Source organism: Panthera pardus, unplaced genomic scaffold (genome assembly GCF_024362965.1).
Source record: "Panthera pardus isolate Hobbes unplaced genomic scaffold, ASM2436296v1 HiC_scaffold_25, whole genome shotgun sequence".
NCBI classification, from domain to species: Eukaryota; Metazoa; Chordata; class Mammalia; order Carnivora; family Felidae; genus Panthera; species Panthera pardus.
In genome coordinates, this window is record NW_026526821.1 from 30,047,162 (window position 1) to 30,066,201 (window position 19,040).

Sequence of the window (19,040 nt, forward strand, 5' to 3'; positions counted from 1 at the left end):
GTTCTGAAGCTTAATTCAAGTTAAGTGACTCTTCAACCAGTGTAATCTGTCTCATTTCACACTGGATTGGAATTAGGAAATAAAAGAGAGGAAAAATCTACTTTGATCTACTTTGATCCCATCCCAGGCTGGGCCCTCCGGATTACCATGACAAACAGAGGTGCTAAAGGAAAAACCACAAGAAAACAAAATGCAGCAACCCTGATACTCTCTTGTCTTCCTGGGGCTGGACCTTTATTGCCAGAGCCCTTTTACTCTCCACAAATGAGGATCCCTGCCCAGCCCATGGACATCCTACTTCCTAGCTTTCCTGGGGTAGGGATGGAATATAAAATTCCTTTCTTAAGATTTCAGCAAGCTACGATGTTTTAAAAACTAGTTTGCTATAAATCTATATTAATATATATATACATACACACACATACATACATATACACACATATACACAAAAGCAGTGAAATGGACAATTTTTCAGAGTACGCATTTCTTAACCTATGATGACTAAAGTCAATCTATATTTTCCTGACTCTACCTTCTGGACTTAGATGCTCCCTCACATCCACTTCCCTTGTTAAACCCCATTTCTCTAACATCATTCACCTTTCTTCCCCAAGAAACCTACCTGTTTTCAGTTATATGGCTGGAGATCATTCCATGACTGAAGTAACTTCTGAATGGCTAAAAAAGAAGCCAACACTGTATTATATCACAATTTTATAAAACAATCACAAATCTCTCATATATATATATGTGCGTAGGTATAGAATGTGTATGTGTGTATTGGAAAGAGAGAAAGAGAGAGAGAGAGAGAGATGTGTTTATAGGTTATTATAAGAACATGGAAGGACATATGTGGTAGAAAGCAACATGAATTTGGGGGACAAGTAACTAACAAACAGCAACAGAAATAGACAAATGGCTGCAAGAGAAAAAGAAAGGTAAAGAAAAATTCTTGTCAAATTTTATGACTTAATTATTGAAACAAAATTGGACCAACCATTATCTATGGTCCAAGATACTAATCATGTAGGAATTTTCCCTTCTATTAAAAATTTGTTTTTCTACATTTCTTTTTTTTAATGTTTATTTTTGAGAAAGAGAAAGTGAGCAAGCGCACGCTGGGGCAGAGAGAGGAGGACAGAGGATCCAAAGCAGACTCTGTGCCGACAGCAGAGAGCCCAACATGGGCTTGAACCCACAAACCATGAGATCATCACCTGAGCTGGTCAGACACTGAACCCACTAAGCCACCCAGGCACCCCTGTTTTTATACATTACTAATAAGGGAATATACATTAATTCTAACATACTAATTTAAAATCAGCATTAAGAAAGAATCCACAGAACTTAGAAATACACAGAAAGAAGTTTCCCAGGAAAGCACAGAAGTATTTCTCAGCATTGGTATGTAAAGTGCTAGGCTAAACACTAACCAAAAATTGATACGCAGGGGCTATGTCAAAAGGGTCAAAATTTCAAAATGCAATTTTAATCCTCTTAAAAAACATCTATTGTTTACCTCTTGCTCTGATTATGTAAGTAATATATGCTTATTTTAAAATATAACAATCTAAGAACTGTTAACTTTCTGATAAATTTTCTTCCTATCTTTTTTCTATGGTACATCCATAGCATATGGCTGTACCAAAGTTTATTAAATAGCCCTCTATTCTTAGAAATCTGTTTCTTATATCATAATACTACAATAAGCAACTCTTCATAAGTTTTATTTGCAGCTTTGATTATTTTCTTAAAGCAGATATGGAAATGAAATTATATGGTAAAAAGGCAAAACTATATTGCCAAATTGTTTTTCAAAAAAGTTTTATCAATATACACTTCCACTTACCATACATGAGTGTGCCTATCTCAGGGTAAACTCGTAAGCACTGTTGATTAAATGTCCATTTAAAAATATATTTTCCAAGTTGATAAATGAAAAATGGTACCTCACTGCAGCTGTATTATACATTCCTTTGATTTCTAATGAAATAGAGTATATATTCAAATATGTTCAATGGCTATCTGGATTTCCCTTTGGTAATTAACTGTTTACATCCTCTGGATGTTCATCAATTGGAGTTTTGGTGTTTACAGATCTTACTGATCTGTAAAAACTCTCTATATATTAAAATAATAGCTATATTTTACTGAGGTTTACCTCTACTGTGATAGACACTTAAATGTATTATCTCAAGTAATCCTAATAACCTAGGAGGATCATTCGATCACTATTTTCTCTAGTTCCGTTAATAATACTGTACTAATACTAAAACGGGAAAAAAACATATGAAAATAAAATATAAAGTGGCCTTCAAACATGAAAAAAAGTTCAAGCTTACTCATTATTAGAAAAATACAAATTAAAATAATACTGACATACCATTTCTTATCTACGAGATGGTGAGAAATTAAAAGGTGTGACAATACATCCTGTTGGTGAGGCTGTGGTGTAACAGGCACTCTCATATACAGCTGGTGGGAATGCAAATTGGTCAACCCTTCTGAAGAGAAATTTGGCAATAGCTAACACAACTAGATGTGCACTTACCTTGTGACCCAGCAATCGCATTACTAGGTATACAAACCTCCAACAATATGAAAATACATAAGCACAAAGTTATTTACTATGGCACTGTTTGCAATGGCAGAATATTGAAAACAACCTAAATAAGCACACATAAGAGAACGGCTGAATAAATTACAAATCCACACAGTAGTATACTATGAATCATAACAAAGAATGAGAAGATCTCAATGAACTGACTTGGAGAAAGTTGCAGGATATTTTCTTGTTAAGTGAAAAAGTGAAAATGACTACATGTATGTTGCCCTTCAATGAAAAAAACAAGAGGACATTAAGAAAATACACATGTATCTGCTCATGTGTGCAAAAGAAAAAAAAAGACAAATCAGAAATGAAGAGATTTGTTATCTACTGGTAGCAGAGTAGGTGGAAAATGGTGGAGTGAGGGAGTGAATGAGAAGGAGGTGATAGGAAACAAGGAGTGACATGTCACAGAATATACCTTTTTGAGTATCTTTTACTCTAGGAACCACAGTAATGAGAGAAAAAATAATCCAGAAAACTAAAAAGGGCACTGGTGAAATGTGGGACTACTTCACGTGGCCTAATATAGAGGTAACTAGAGTCTCTGAAAAAAAAGATGGACAGAAAAAATATCTGAACAAATAATGGCCAAAAACTTCCCAAACTAGATGAAAACTATGAATCCACAGATCCAAGAAGCTCAACAAGAGCCAAGCGCAAGAAACAAAGAAAATTATAGTGAGACACATCAAAATCAACTCAAAACCAGTAAAAAAAGAGAAAAGCTTAAAAGCTGCTAGAGGGGAAAAAAAACAGTTATACAGAGAGGAACAAAGATAAAGACGAAAGAACAGACCATCAGAAACAATGCAAGTGAGAAGACAGTGGAACAGCATCTTCCAGGTACAAAAAGGAAAAAACGGTCAACCAAGAATTCTATACGTGGCAAAATGTCTCCCAAAAATGAAGGTGAAATATAGATATTTTTTCAGACCTATACAAGTTGGAAGAATTCATCATCAGAAGGTTTTCACTATGAAACATATTAATGGACACTTCAGGGAGAAGGAAATGATACCAAATGGAAATCTGGATCGTCACAAAGGAATGAAGAGCATCAAAAACAGTAACTACATGGGCAAATATGTAAGATTTTTTTTATTACTTAAATCTTCTTAGAAAGGATTAAAACGAGATTAAAAAGAGAACTGACTGCTTAAACAAAAATAATAGCAATGCGTTGGTGGCGTTTATAACATACGTAAAAGTGAGATGCATGACAACAAAGGTCAACACCAGCTCCAAAGATCAGGAGTCAGTGTAGCACAGGGGAGCTGAGGACTGGCGTGCAAAACCAAAGTAGGCCAAGTACAAGCTCAAGATTTGTCTTCTGATCCTTCTTACTGACTAGTTTTGGGCACTGGCCTATGCCTCGGTTCTTGATTTAGATACCACTGTTTACTCCTGGAGTGAATCTTACCCTGAATCTAGTAACTTCATCATTGTTTGCGTGGAAAAAAAAATTTACCTAGAGACTCAACTGACAAAGGTGTGCTACTCACATGTGGAAAATTATGTCTAGGCTTATCAACTACTGCCCAATAGAATTCCTTGCTGACATAGGTATCATGACACTGAAAAATGACTATCCATCTTATATAGGAGCTGGTACCAAACACCCAACTTCCTTATAGATGTTGGTAGGTTGGCATGGGGGTTAAAGACTTCTATACAGCATACAGCAAAGCATAAGGAAAGAATAAACATATTAGGATCGGTAGTGTTGCATTCTGAAAAAATTAACAAAACAAAAATAGAAACAATAAGTTAATCAGGTTTTTCTTTCTCTTTGACCCTTCCCTTACATACCTCACCCGCTTGAGATTCAGAAAGTTCCAGCAGGAAAGGAATTTCTGTATCAAAATTAGCAAAGAAGCTAGTCCACTGATGTTCAAAAGCCACCAAATCCTATGAAGAAAATGAAAAGGATAATGCATTTGGTTATATTAAGAAGTACTTTAGAAACATGAATCAGATCTCAAGTACTTAAGAATCATGAATCAGATCTCAAAATAGCACTGTTTAAATGTTTTAAAAGTTAACAGCAGGGGAGCCTGTTGTGGCTCAGCTGGTGAAGCATCAGACTTCAACCCAAGTCATGATCTCATGGTTTGTGAGTTCAAGTCCCACATCAGGTTTGAGCTGTCAGCACAGAGCCTGCTTCAGATCCTCTGTCTCCATCTCTCTCTGCACCTCCCCACTCGCCCTCTCTCTCAATAAATAAACATTTAAAAAAGTTAACAGCAAACTACAGACACATGTTACAACATAGATGAACCTCAAAAACATGTCAAGTGAAAGAGGCCAGATATAAACGACCACCTGGTGTATTCTCCATTTATATGAGATATACAGAAAAGGCCAATCTATAGAGACAGAAAGTAGATCAGTGATTTGAATGAGGAACAGAGACTGACTGCAAGTGAACACAAGGGAATTTTTTGGGTTGATGAAAATATTCTAAAATTCGATTATGGTGATGGTTGTACAACTCTGTAAATTTCACTAAAAACTACTGAATTGTACATTTAAATGGGCAAATTTTATGGTATATAAATTATAGCATAATAAAATTGTTTAAAAAAAAGGGGGGGGGCAGTAATGGCCACTCCAATACCTTTAGCAATCTTTGTTGGAAAGAGGGAACTATTTATGATGTATCTTAAAGATGGTACATCCTGTGCCAAAAGGGTCACATCAGTGGAGCTTTAAGGACAAGTTAGATGACCTTAGAAGTTGGGTGGTGCCATGGGTGGCCCAGAGCCCTCTCCTCCCTTACACCTTCCCCCAGTGGCAGTGGGAGGATTGTGAAACAGTGTGCCCTTCCCAGTTGACTCTCCTCTTTGTGCAACCTCTTTCCTTCCCTATCCCAGCTACTTTTCAGCCTCCTCTCTGAACTCATTCTGGTTCCCAGTCACCACACATTGCTTTGTGCTACTGGCTTTCCTTTAAAACATCATCAGTTAACCAAAAGGAAAAAAAAAATCATCTATGAGTTGCTTAAGACACTCAAACAGTATCCTTGTCTTATTCTGAAGTTGCTGATAATTTGTACTGAGATAAGTTATCTTCACTGCCCATCTCACAGTTTAAGTGTCTGTATGTTGGGCGCTGGACTAGTGCCTTGCTCACAGCAGGCATTCTGTTTGCTGCATTAAAACTTACTAGCTGGATTTACGCTCTCCTCCATTCTTCTCTCCCAGTCAGGGATAAGCAAGTACTCAGACCTATGGGCTCCGTGTTAGCCAGGTATTGAGTCTACTGGCCCTAGGCATAGAGCACAATGGACCCCTGCTGGGAATTCTTAGTGTAAACAACATTCTTACTAATGGCTCCGATGCTTGTTGCCCAGATGATCTATATTTTATTTATAAATAAATACAGAAGTATATGTGTATATGTATCTAAAATTATTTTAAGTAATCACATGGGTGACAGTGCTGATACTGTTTTCTGAATATGTTTTATATATAATTTGGGATAAAAAAAATCAGGTATACATGTGAGAATATTTGTATATACATATGCAGAGAAAGACACACAGAGAGAACTTCCTACCTCTATCCACTGAAGAGATATAGAAACAATGACCAAACCAGTACCAATGAGCATTCACAGCACCTACACTGTTGTGCTAAAATACCACTCCCCAAACAAACTAGAACTTATTAGAGAAATGACGATTGCAGACCTGGGACAGGAAATGTATAAGAGAACCCAGGAATCTCTTATCGTAGTATATGGCAAGGAAGTTATCAAGGACTATTAGGGTTGTGTCAAAACAATTTGTAACCAACTTTAAGTGAGCTACTACCCAAAGATGGAACAAGCTGAACATCAGCAAAGATGGTAACTGCACTGGATAAAAACACATCAAATAGGTTTAAATCTATGAGTTCAAAATGAGATATATTAAAAAGAACTAACTGGTTACTTTTGGGAATGGTTGGGAACCAACTTTATTTTGAAAATTGATAAATAAAAGGAAGAATTCAAACAATTATCCTGTTCTTCCCACATGAACTCCACCACTGCATAACCAAATAGCAAGCTGAATTATTTCTCTTTAGAGAATATAAATGAAGAAGGAATTATAGAATTGGAATACTACCATTTTACAATGGTGAATTAAGGATCTAATTAATCAATTAAAGACCTAAGGACCGTACATCAACGACTGTTCACAAAATTAAAAGAGATTCAATTACACATATATACTTCTTGTAAAGAATACCCTCTCAGAAGTAGTTTTCCCTCGAAAAATCATTCCTGACACTGATTAAACGTCTAGATTCAATTACCAATAATATAGAAATACATAAGACAGGGAAAATGTTAAACTACATGACAGGAATGTGATCAACAAATCCCAACGAGGATAACTATAAAACAAATGATCTGATTTCCTTAATAAATAGTTAAGTGGGGGTAGGGACAAAAAGAACCTATAGATTAAAAGAAACCTAAACACACACACACACACACACACACACACACACACACACACACACAGGCAAAGTTAAACTATGTATATAGTATACATAGTATGCAAAGTATAACTAGCATTATACATGAAGCACATTTGGAAGCACATTTTGATGATAAAATTGCAAAGAAAAGCAGGGGTCATTGCCATAGAATTCATGATAGGGTTATTCTTCGGGGAGTAGGAAAGAGGTGATGGGTTTGGCAAAAAGCACTCAGACTGCTTCTGGGGTGGCAAGACTCTGTTGCTTTGCTTTATAATGACTTATTAAATTACATATTAGTTTTATGTTCTTTTCTGAGTCTGTGTTAATAAAAAGTCTTTAAAAACAGACACACAAGTAATATACATTTATTACAGAAACTCAGAAAATCTAGAACAAAAATCACTGTTAACATTTTGGAAAATATGGGGCACCTGGGTGGCTCAGTCAGTTAGGCATCCGACTTCGGCTCAGGTCATGATCTCACAGCTCATGAGTTCGAGCCCTCTGTGCTGACAGCTCAGAGCCTGGAGCCTGCTTCAGAATCTGTCTCCTTCTCTCTTTGCCCCTCCCCCACTCGCATATTCTCTCTCTCTCTCTCTCTCAAAAAAGGAATAAACATTAAAAAAAATTAAAAGGAAAACATTTTGGAAAATGTTCTCATTCTAATTTTACAGACGTATTATATATATATACAAAATATGTGCATATTTTTTTTTTAAGTTTGTTTATTTTGAGAGAGAGCAAGCTTGACCACAAGTGGGGGAAGGGCCGAAAGAAGGAGAGACAGAATCCCAAACAGGCCCTGCGCCATCAGCTCAGAGCCCAATGAGGGGTTCCAACTTAGCAACTGCGAGATCATGACCTGAGCCGAGATCAAGAGTCTGATGCTTAACCGACTATGCCACCCAGGAGACCCCAAATATGTGTCTATTTGTAACTGGAAATCTACAATTACCTGGGTCAGACTGTCCTACCCTACCACCTCTGTGCCTTGGCCCAGTAAACCAGACCTCCTGAGTTTGGGATCCTGACCTGCTGCTATCAGGTCCAATCAGTGCCCCTGATCCAGGGTCCAAGATAGTCTATGTGTTTTAGAGGATACACGAAAAAAGATGGGGCACTCTGTTCCAAAAACTTTCCCCGAGGGAGCCAGGTGTGTTAGTACTAATTACAGAATAAGATAGAATGAATCATTAAATACTGCTTTCAGCTCCATGCTAGGAGTGAAATGAAAGATGCTATGAATTCTCATATTAAAAATAACTAGCATTATACATGAAATGCCCACATAAATGTGCACACACACACACAGAGTCTTAAAACACCCTAACATCCTTATATTTCTCTATGCTCACTATAAAGATGAGGAGACTGAGGCACTTCAGAGTAAAGTGATCTACCTAAGGATGGAATACTAAAGAGGAGCAGAAGTGGAAATATATCTAGGCAGGAGATACCCAGAGCCTGTTTTTTCCACCACAGTATTCTCCAACTTTTCCAATGGATACTGTGTATGTAGGTAGAAATGGTCAGTTGCATTTGATGTGGAAGAAGGGAAAGTTTATCTGCTCAGACTCTTTGAAGTCAAATCCAGAAGACAGGCCCAGATAGATATCAAGGTCAGATACGCAGCAAAGGTCAGAAAATGCTTAGACTGTGTCAGTGTGCCTTCGTTCTTGGCTGGTGGCAAAAGATGCTGAACTTTAGTCAGAACTCTTGGCCCTACGCTGGCATCCTGCTCTCTGGTGGCTCAAAGTCCATATCCATGGCACCACCGGTAAGCTGAGCTGGCTTAAGGACTAGGCAAGGGGACAGCAGCCACATTTGAACAACTTCTCTCAATGTTGAAAAGGAGATGATTCTGGGGCTCAGACAGGTTCCTTCCCTGTGGCTAGAATGCTCATACCGCCGCCTCCTTGGTCTGGAAAATCTCTGATCACCACACATGCTCTGGGAAGCAATTCCAGGAAGAATGATTTTCCTTACCCTTTATGTTCCACTGCAATTACAGCAGTTACCAAAGTATACTGCTATTATTGGCCTAAGAGCCCATTAAATAGTATGAGCAGGAGCCAGGTCTACCTATTTCTGTGACTTTAGCATAAGCACAGTATCCAAGAAATAGCAGGGATCAAGGACTATGTATTTAATAAATCAACAAGCAAAAAAAAAAAAAAAACCTCAAAGGCACTATACTGACTGACCAAGAGGGAAAAAAAAGCTCAATTTCAATATTTAAAAGTATTTTTATGAATTACACAATGCAATAAAAATGGGAAAATGAAAACAAGTGACCAATAAGACTATCACCTAAAGTTTCTAAGACACAGACATACAAACTTTACAAAGATGGAATAGCTTTTACTTTTTTGCTAAATATATTTTGAACATCTTTCTATACCAAATTCAATTTTTAAAAAAATTTTTTAGTGTTTGTTTATTTTTGAGAGAGAGAGAGAGACAGAGCACGAGCAGGGGAGGAACAGAGAGAGAAAGAGACAGAGTGTGAGTGAGGGGTGGAGAGAGGCAGACACAGAATCTGAAGCAGGCTCCAGGCTCAGAGCTGTCTCCGACATGGGGCTTGAACTCAAGGACCATGAGATCATGACCTAAGCCAAAGTTAGACGGTCAACTGACTGAGCCACCCAGGCACCCCTATATCAAATCCAATTCTAAAACATCATTTCAAATGACAGTATAATAGGCCACTGAGATTTTTTTTTTTTTTTTTTTTTTAGAGAATGCGTGCTAGGGAGAGGGGCGGAGAGGGAGAAAAATAATTTTTTTTAAAAGTTTATTTATTTTGAGAGAGAGGGAGAAAGAGTACCCCAAGCACTGTCAGCACAGAGTCAGATGTGGGGCTCAATCCCATGAACTGTGAGATCATGACCAAAGCCGAAATTAAGGGCCGGCTGCTCAACTGACAGCTACCCAGGTGCCCCTGAATAGTTTTATTTAACCAAATTCCTATTGTTGGACATTTACTTTGTCTACAGTTTTTATAAATACTTCAAGTGAACATTCTTCAGTGACATCTTTAATTTCTTCGGATAAATTACTAAATCGAAATTGCTGGGGGGCACCTGGGTGGCTCAGTCAGTTGAATGTCCAACTTCTGCTCAGGTCATGATCTCACAGTTCATGAATTCAAGCCCTGCATTAGGCTCTCCACTGTCAGCATGGAGTTGCTTCAGATTCTCTGCCGCCTCTTTCTCTGCCCCTCCCCTGCTAGTGCAGCACGCTCTTTCAAAAATAAGCAAACATTTAAAAAAATAAAAAAAAAAAAATGCTGGGGGCACCTGGGTAGCTCAGTTGGTTAAGCATCCGACTTCGGCCTAGGTCACGATCTCGCGATTCGTGAGTTCAAGTCCCACATAGGGCTCTGGTGCTGACAGCTTGGAGCCTGGAGTCTGCCTCAGATTCTGTGTCTCCCTCTCTCTCTGCCCCTCCCCTGCTCACGCTCTGTCTCTCTCTGTCTCTCAAAAATAAATAAATGTTAAAAAAAATTAAAAAGAAAAAAAAAAGAAATTGCTGGATAGGGATGCCAAATGTTCACTCAAGACAGGCATTTCACCTATTCCATTGAAGGCCTCACTCTTACTCTGACAAGTGGCAACTCAATCTAGTCTTTTAGAAATTTCTAGCATTTTCATAGATGAAAAAGTAGCACCTCCTTGTAGTTTAATTAGTGTATTTGTGAGAACTGGTGCAGTTCATCTGTAAAGAATATTTCATGGAGGGGTGTCTGGGTGGCTCAGTCGGTTAAGCGTCCGACTTCGGCTCAGACCATGATCTCATAGTTCGTGAGTTTGAGCCCTGCCTTGGGCTCTCTGCTGTCAGCGCAGAGCCTGCTTAGGATCCTCTGTCCTCCTCTCTCTCTGCCCATTCTCCGCTGGTTCCCTCTATCTCAAAAAAACCAAAAACCAAAAAACCTTTAAAAGAAAAAAGAATATTTCATGGAAAAAATAATAAAAGAAAAAAATACACTTCGCAGAGGAGTATGCACTCTCCCTCTTGAGATCTGTGGGATCCGACCAGGAAGCATGGAGCTGTACGTTCTCTGGCCATCAAAGAGCTGCCAGCAATGATTGGCCAATGGAAATTAAAGCCCAGATGTCAATCCTGGTTTAAGATTACAATCTTGGCAAAGGGGGAAATAAATATGAGCAGAAAAAGTATTTGGATGGTGGAGAGAAAAGAGGGTTTCAGAGAAGTTTGGAAGCTATGAAATACCTGAGAGAAGGGGGAATAAGGCAAATTTTTAAAAAGTAATATAGGTATGGATTACACCCTTTTCAGTGATTTTCTAGAGACTCAAAGACTGGAATAGCATTTTTAAATACTTTTGGTTGTTGAATTTGAATTTTATTAAGGACATTTGTAAACTCACCACAAGAGATCCCTGTACAAATTTATTGTCATTTTTATACATATCTATAGTAGTTTTTATCCCACTTGGCGTTCAATGAGCTTCATGGATTTGTGGACTGATTTTATTAATTTGGAAAGTTCTTGGACAGTATCAACTCAGATTTCCTGCTGCATTTTCTCTCTACTCTCCTTTTGGGATTCTGACTATACTATGTTAGATCATCTGACATTGTTTGACAGGTACTGGATGCTCTGTTCTACTCCCCTTGCTGCTCTTCTCTTTGTCCTTCAGTTGAGAAATTGCCTTTGATATATCTTTAAGTTTAGAGAACACTTCTTCATTTGTATCTAGGCTGCTGTTAAGACAATCTAATGAATTCTTCATTTTAGATATAGTATTTTCATTTCTAGCATTTCCATTTAGTTCTTTTTCTACTTTTCAAGTCTCTGCTGAAATTTCTCATCTTTTCATGTATGCTGTTCTCTTTTTGTTCAGATTCTTCAGCATTTATTTTAATGTTTATTCATCCTTCAGAGAGAGAGAGAGACAGAGAGACAGAGAGACAGAGAGACAGAGCATGAGCGGGGGAGGGGCAGAGAGAGAGGGAGACACAGAATCCAAAGAAGGCTCCAGGCACTGAGCTGTCAGCACAGAGCCTGACGTAGGGCTCAAACTCACGAACCGCAGGATCATGACCTGAGCTGAAGCTGGACACTTAACTGACTGAGCCACTCAGGCGGCCCTGATTCTTCAGCATTTTTATTAGCTACTTAAAATTCTTCATTAGTTAATTTCAATATCTGGATCTAATTCTCTTGACTGGTTTGTTTTTTTGAAGATTTTATTTTTAAAAATTTTTAATAATGTTTATTTTTGAGAGACAGAGAGAGAGAAAGAGAGCACGAGTTGGGGAGGGGCAGAGACAGAGACACAGGATCCAAAGTAGGCTCCAGGGTCTGAGCTGTCAGCACAGAGCCCAATGCAGGGCTCGAACTCATGAACCATGAGATCATGACCTGAACCAAAACTGGATGCTTAACCAACTGAGCCACCCAGGCACCCCTAAGATTTTATTTTTAAGTAATCTCTACACCCAGTGCAGGGCTTGAACTCAAAACCCTGAGATCAAGAATTGCATGCTTTACCGACTGAGCCAGTCAGGTGCCCTCTCTTGACTGTTTCTTGATAACAATAAAATTTTCTTCTAATTGTTTTTTTTTTTTTTTACCACATGCCAGCCATTTTGTGATAAAAGAACAGTAAAAACTGAAGCAGGTAATATTTACCTTTACAAAAGTATACCTTTTCTTTTATCAGGTCATTAAAATAGGGATCCAAGGAATTTTGATCTACAATTGATCAGAGTCTGGGTCTGAGTACATTTGTGCATTTGTTAATTACTAAATTAAAATATTTTGAGGGTAGGGTCTGAACTTCAGCAGACTCTGCTCATGAGAAGTCAGAAAACCAGGGAAGGGCCTGGTCTATAGTCCATGGTGATTACCACTACTGCTTCTTCAGCCAAAAATGTCACCATCTGTTCAGGTGCAATTAAAAATATCCTTATGGGGGGCACCTGGGTGGCTCAGTGGGTTAAGCGATCGACTTCGGCTCAGGTCATGATCTCGCAGTTTGTGAGTTCGAGCCCCGCATTGGGCTCTGTGCTGACAGCTCAGAGCCTGGAGCCTACTTACTTCAGATTCTGCATCTCCCCCTCTCTACCCCTCCCCTGCTCATGCTCTGTGTGTGTGTCTCTCTCAATAATAAATGTTAAAGAAAAAAAAAATTTTTTTAAATATCCTTCTGGGGTGTCTGGGGGGCTCAGTTGATTAAACAGCTGACTCTTGATTTTTTTTTTTTAATGTTTATTTTTGAGAGAGAGAGAGAGAGACAGAGAGAGACAGACAGAGAGTGAGTACAAGTGGAGGAGGACAGAGGATCTGAAGCAGGCTCTGCACTATCAGCACGGAGCCCGATGTGGGGCTCCAACTCAAGAACTGTGAGACAACCTGAGCTGAAGTCGGAGGCTCAACTGACTGAACTACCCAGGTGCCCCAGACTCTGGATTTTGGCTCAGGTCATGATCTCATGGTTCATAAGTTCGAGCCCCACCTCAGGCTCCATGCTGACAGTGCAGAGCCTACTTGGGATTCTCTGCTCTCCCTCTCCCCCCGACCCTACACCTCAAAATAAATAAACAAACTTAAAAATGTCCTTCTGTGTGGTCCCTCTCAATGGGCTCAGAGATGCTTCCAATGTTCTCCAAACTACAATGCTACATTTAGCCTCCATGTGTGAACAATGGCATCCTCACATTCAAATGACTGCAGGCAAGTTGGGTATGGGTCTCAGACATTTGTAGAAACTCCTAAACTACTTATCTCTCTTTCTTTGTGGTTAAATTTTATCATTGTTGCATTCTTATGTTACACGTTTTTGCATTTTCACTTTTTTCCATAATTAGGCTAGACATGGATTGATGATGATGATGACTAGGTCTCTTCAAAGGATAAAAAGTTCAGGTTTTATTTTTCTTTTATATTTAATTAGAAATGTTTAAACAGAATGGCTGTTCAATTTTATCAAATGCCTTTTAGACACCTATGGAATCATCACAAATCGTTCCAAGGAGAAAAATTAGTATAGTGATTACACTAATAGGTTTCCTGACACTAAACCAAATATTGTACCCTTGTTAAGCTCTATTTCATCAGGGAATACTCTAACATGGTACTGGATTCTATTTGCTAATATTTTACTTAAAATACAGGCATCAACATGGATAAGTGAGACTGGTCTGCAGTTTTCATTTTTGTTATTTTCATTGGGTTTTAATAATATAACTAAATTAATTAAAACGCTACACACTGTTCTTCTTCTATGCATATCTAGCCATGGCCACTGAGAGATACTGCTGAGCTGCTTCACCACAGCAAGTATTCCCAGAGCCTTAGTTTTATCCGTTGCTCCTCACTGCAAAGTGTTCCACCCAACTTCATGTTTTCTTCCAAGTTCAGATGAACAGTTAATGCCCGACCCTCTAATCCAGGAATCAACAAGTTATGGCTTGTGGGCAGGCCACATATTTTTTAAAATAAAGTCTCCTTGGAACACAGACACCCCCATTCATTTAAGCACTGTCCACGGGTGCTCTCAGGCTACAACAGCACTGCCGAGTAGTTCTAACAGAGATGGAGGGCACACAAAGCCTACATGTGCTGACCTCTGCTCTAATTCTTAATTTGTTTAAGCCCAACCCCATCTTTGCTTTCTTTTTGTCACAGAGAAAGAGTACAAAAAGACATCCTCTGTATTGTTTGTCTAAAGTCCAGCCCAACCGAGAGAATGTCTTTAGGTGGAAATGTAAACCCTGGTAGGCAGCTTTGGCTTCGCCTCAGGTGAGGTTTCCTCACAGCAAAAGAGGCAGTATCACTTTTCCAGGTCCACTTCTACTCCCAAGGAGTTCAAGATAACAATCTGGGAAGAAATTGTTCAGACAAAAATATCTCTTGCATTTCTTCAAATACTGTTAGTGGATAAGTGAGCTAGCTGTAATATTTATAAGTTAAATATATAGTTAGGCTCCTTACTTCTGAAAGTAAACTCTCCAGAGACATAGGATCCATCTTGCTGTAGACGTTCCATAGATTCAAACTCACATCCTGCAGCTGCAACATAGGGCAAAAACATTGAAATAACTGAGTCAATATCACTATAACAATCAGATTTATCAGAAATGACTATCTTGGTGAAAACTAAGTGATTAGACTAATAAATCAAACTTTTATCAATTATATTAGAACCAATACATATTAATAAATGCTATCCAACTCAAGGAAACTAACTTTACAGAAACTTTGGTACATCTTTTGACTATCTTCAATGATGAGTACATATACATATATGTACATACACACATTTATTTGCCTTTGCTTAAGTTTTTTAATTAAAATAATACATGCTCATGGTTTAAAAAAAATCAAATAGTACTAAAGGCTTAGAATAAAACATGTGACTCGCCTACTCCAATCTTTCTCCAAACCTCCACTGTCACAGAGGCTATCACTCACAAGTCTCTTAACATTTTCTTTCTGGTAGTTACCTCCAAATTTTGATATAACATGCTTCTATCACTATTTGATTTCTCAATTTAGAAATTAAATATTAACCATCCCTATTCTCACACTTTTTCTCCACATACCTATACCCTAACATCATCTAATATCATGATTTTTTAATTATACCAGTAATTACTATTTATAACATTAAGATCATACATACATTATTTACTATAGGAACATGTATGCTATACTCCTAGTTGCATTCTTAAACCAATTTTATTTTTCTTAGGGCTACCGACAGAGTCATTTTTTTTCACTTGTGCGGTTAAAATAAAAATCAACCCTGAAGTTTTTTCTAATTGTCCCACCCAATTAGCTATGTTTACACTAGGGTTTCTAAACATCAACACTACTATCATTTGGGGCCAGATATTTCTTTGCTGTGAGGCACTTCCCTATGCATTGTAGGAGGCTTAGCAGCATCGCTGGCTTTTACTCACTAGATGCCTATAACACTGCTACCCCCAGACAATCCAAAAGTAATTCCAAACACTGTAAAATGTTTCAGAGGTGGGATGTTGGGGAAGGGGCAACAAAATCATCTTGACTGATAACCAATGACTTAAACATATCAGATAATCTAATAATTCTTTTTCTTACCTCATTCTGGTCTGGCTGTTATGTAAGCTTGCTGTGCAACTACAACTTTTGCTTTGAGAGTTCTCTTTGCTATCATCCTGAAGCTTTCAGGTGATGGATTTGGTTCCAGGGCTTACTTCTCTCTTTCTTAATTAACTCACTTGTTTACAGGAGTACATCCTCAAATAGCTTTTTTAAAAATATTTATTTTTGAGGGGCGGGGAAGGGCAGAGAGAGAATCCCAAGCAGGTTCTCTATTGTCAAGGCAGAGCCCAACACAGGGCTCAATCTCACGAACCGTGAGCTGAGCTGAAATCAAGAGTCGGATGCTCAACCGACTGAGCCACCCAGGTGCCCCTCCAATATCTTTTCAGAAGGCAAAAGTTTTTTAGTTTTAAAATGTCTTTATTCTGTCCTCAGGCCTGACTGACAGCTCATTAATGCTCTTTCCATTCTTTTGGATTCTTCACTCTCTCCATGCTTTACCTTGATAGTTTCTACTGCTATAGCTTCAAATTCACTAATCTTTTCTTCTGCAGTGTCTAATCTATTGTTAAAACCTCTCCCATCTCAGACAATGTAGTTTTTACCTCCAGAAGCTCAATTTGGGTCTTTTGAAAATTTTCTCTCTCTGTTCAACAAGTTCAATTTTCCTCCTAGCTTCTTGAAAATATGAAATACAGTTAGAATAACTATTTTAATGTTCTTTGCTAATTCTAACATTTCTGTCACTTCTAGGTCAATTTTGAATGATTACCTTATTATCAGTCATGTTTTCCCATTTCTTTGTAAAGCGGATAATCTTTGGATGCTAGACATTGTGAATTTCACCTTGTTGGAGACTACGTATTTTTGTATTCCTATAAATATTCTTGTGCTTTGTTCTGGAATGCAGTTAAGTTACTTGGAAACAGTTTGATCCCTTTAGATCTTGCTTTTATGAATTTTTAGGAGGTCTAGAGCAGTGCTCAGTTTAGGGGTGACTATTCCCCATTACTGAGACAAAACCCTTCTGAGGACTCTACTCAGTGCCCTTTGAATTATGTGTTTTTCCAGTCTAACTGTTCCCAGCCCTTAGCATGTATCAGGCACTGTTCTGGATTACTTTTCAGATGTCTTTTTTTTTTTTTTTTAAATGTTTATTTATTTCTGAGACAGAGAAAGACAGAGCATGAATGGGGGAGGGGCAGAGAGAGAGGGAGACACAGAATCAGAAGCAGGCTCCAGGCTCTGAGCTGTCAGCACAGAGCCTGACACGGGGCTCGAACTCACAAACCGTGAGATCATGACCTGAGCCGAAGTCGGTCACTTAACAGACTGAGCCACCCAGGCACCCCCAGATGTCTTTTGTTTAACTCTTGCCTTTGGTAGTTACCTGACACATGGATGAATTGATCAATACTCTTGAATACTTGGGATGGGGGGAGGGGCAGGGAAATCTTGGCAGACCTTTGGTGTTCTCTCTCTGGGCATTTTCCTTTTTAGTACTCTAGCTGCTCTCTTACCAGACCCTTCACTGCATCTTCTCAACTCAGGAAGTACACTAGGATTCACATGGGTATCCCCCTCCCAATGCCATGGCCTGAAAATTTTTCTCAAATTACTAAGCTAGCGAAATCATGGGGCTGTGCTTGCCTTTTTTTTTTTTAATGTTTATTTATTTATCTTGAGAGAGAGAGAAAGAGCTCGAGCAGGGGAGGGGCAAAGAGAGGAAGAAAGAGAATCCCAAGCAGGCTCTGCACTGCCAGCACAGAGCCTGATGAGGGGCTCGAGCTCATGAACCATGAGATCATGACCCGAGCTGAGATCAAGAGTTGCTCGCTGAACCGACTGAGCCATCTAGGTGCCCCTGACCTTGTTTATTTCTATTTCTCAGGGAATCACTATTTCTCAGTGTCTGATGCATAGTGTCTTGAAAACATATTTTGTTTCTTGTTTGTTCTTTTGGTTTGGTTAGGTTGGGTTGTTTTGGGAAGGAGAGAAATCTGGTTCCTATTGCCTTATGTAGGTGATTTATTTTTTTCTTCTGGAAGCTGTGATATTCTTTTATTCTTAGTGTTCAAAAAAGGCATGGATAGATTTAAGGTTTTTTTTCTTCATTTATATTTAAGTCATTTAATTTAAAAGTTGTATTCTCTTTATCACTGGAAATTGTTTATTCTTTTAAAAAATTTTCTCCCTCCTGATACCTCTGCTCTAACTTTCTGCAACTCCAACTTGTATATCAGGCTTCTTGGAACAGTTCTCTATGTCTTTTAATTTTTATCTCATATATTCTGTCTCCTTGATTTTTAAATTTTACATTTTTAGAAAATTTCCTAACTTTACCTCCCAGCCCCTCTATTAATTTTATTAATTATAATTTCCCAGAGCTCTTATTTTCGTCATGTTAATTTATGACAACATAACACTTGTTCTATGGTCACCAAATCTTGTCTGGGCATCCAAAGTGGAGTTTTAGGTCTTAAATTTTCCTCTATATCTTAATTATCTTTGGGTCTTACCCAATGTCTTTAAAAAAAAAAATCTTAATCTTTTCCTTTAAAGTTACAGGTATTTAAAGCAAATGTCTGGTGATCTTTGGTTGCCTGTTTTTATTTCAAAATGGAAAGGCTAATTGGAAGCTTCATGCTTTCAGCAGAGCTGGTCAACTACCAGAAAGTTTTTTTAGGGAGAGCAGACAGCCAGCAGGTGGTTATTCAGGATCCCTACTCCCTTACATTCTAAATCTCAATAGACTGATTTAATATATTTGGCCCCTTTCTCTGTAACCTGGAACAGCTTTTCAAGTGTCAACTGATTTGATTTTTTGAGGGTGCTGAACTAAATTTCTAATTTTAAATGCAAACGTTAACTCTACTGTTAATTTTGAGACATAACATTTC

The 19,040-nt window shown here is 38.3% G+C and overlaps 1 protein-coding gene across 2 annotated transcripts in view; it reads right to left on the minus strand.

The window, feature by feature from the left end:
- Window positions 1-19,040, minus strand: part of DNAAF9 (dynein axonemal assembly factor 9) — a 131,329-nt gene that overhangs the window by 82,656 nt on the left and 29,633 nt on the right. For both annotated transcript variants that reach the window (XM_019462662.2, XM_053890397.1), the window contains exons 7-9: window positions 15,046-15,123; window positions 4,421-4,519; window positions 623-678 (exon numbers count right to left, since the gene is read on the minus strand). In XM_019462662.2, coding sequence (XP_019318207.1) covers window positions 623-678; window positions 4,421-4,519; window positions 15,046-15,123 — 233 coding nt within the window. The remainder of the gene's footprint in view (window positions 1-622; window positions 679-4,420; window positions 4,520-15,045; window positions 15,124-19,040) is intronic.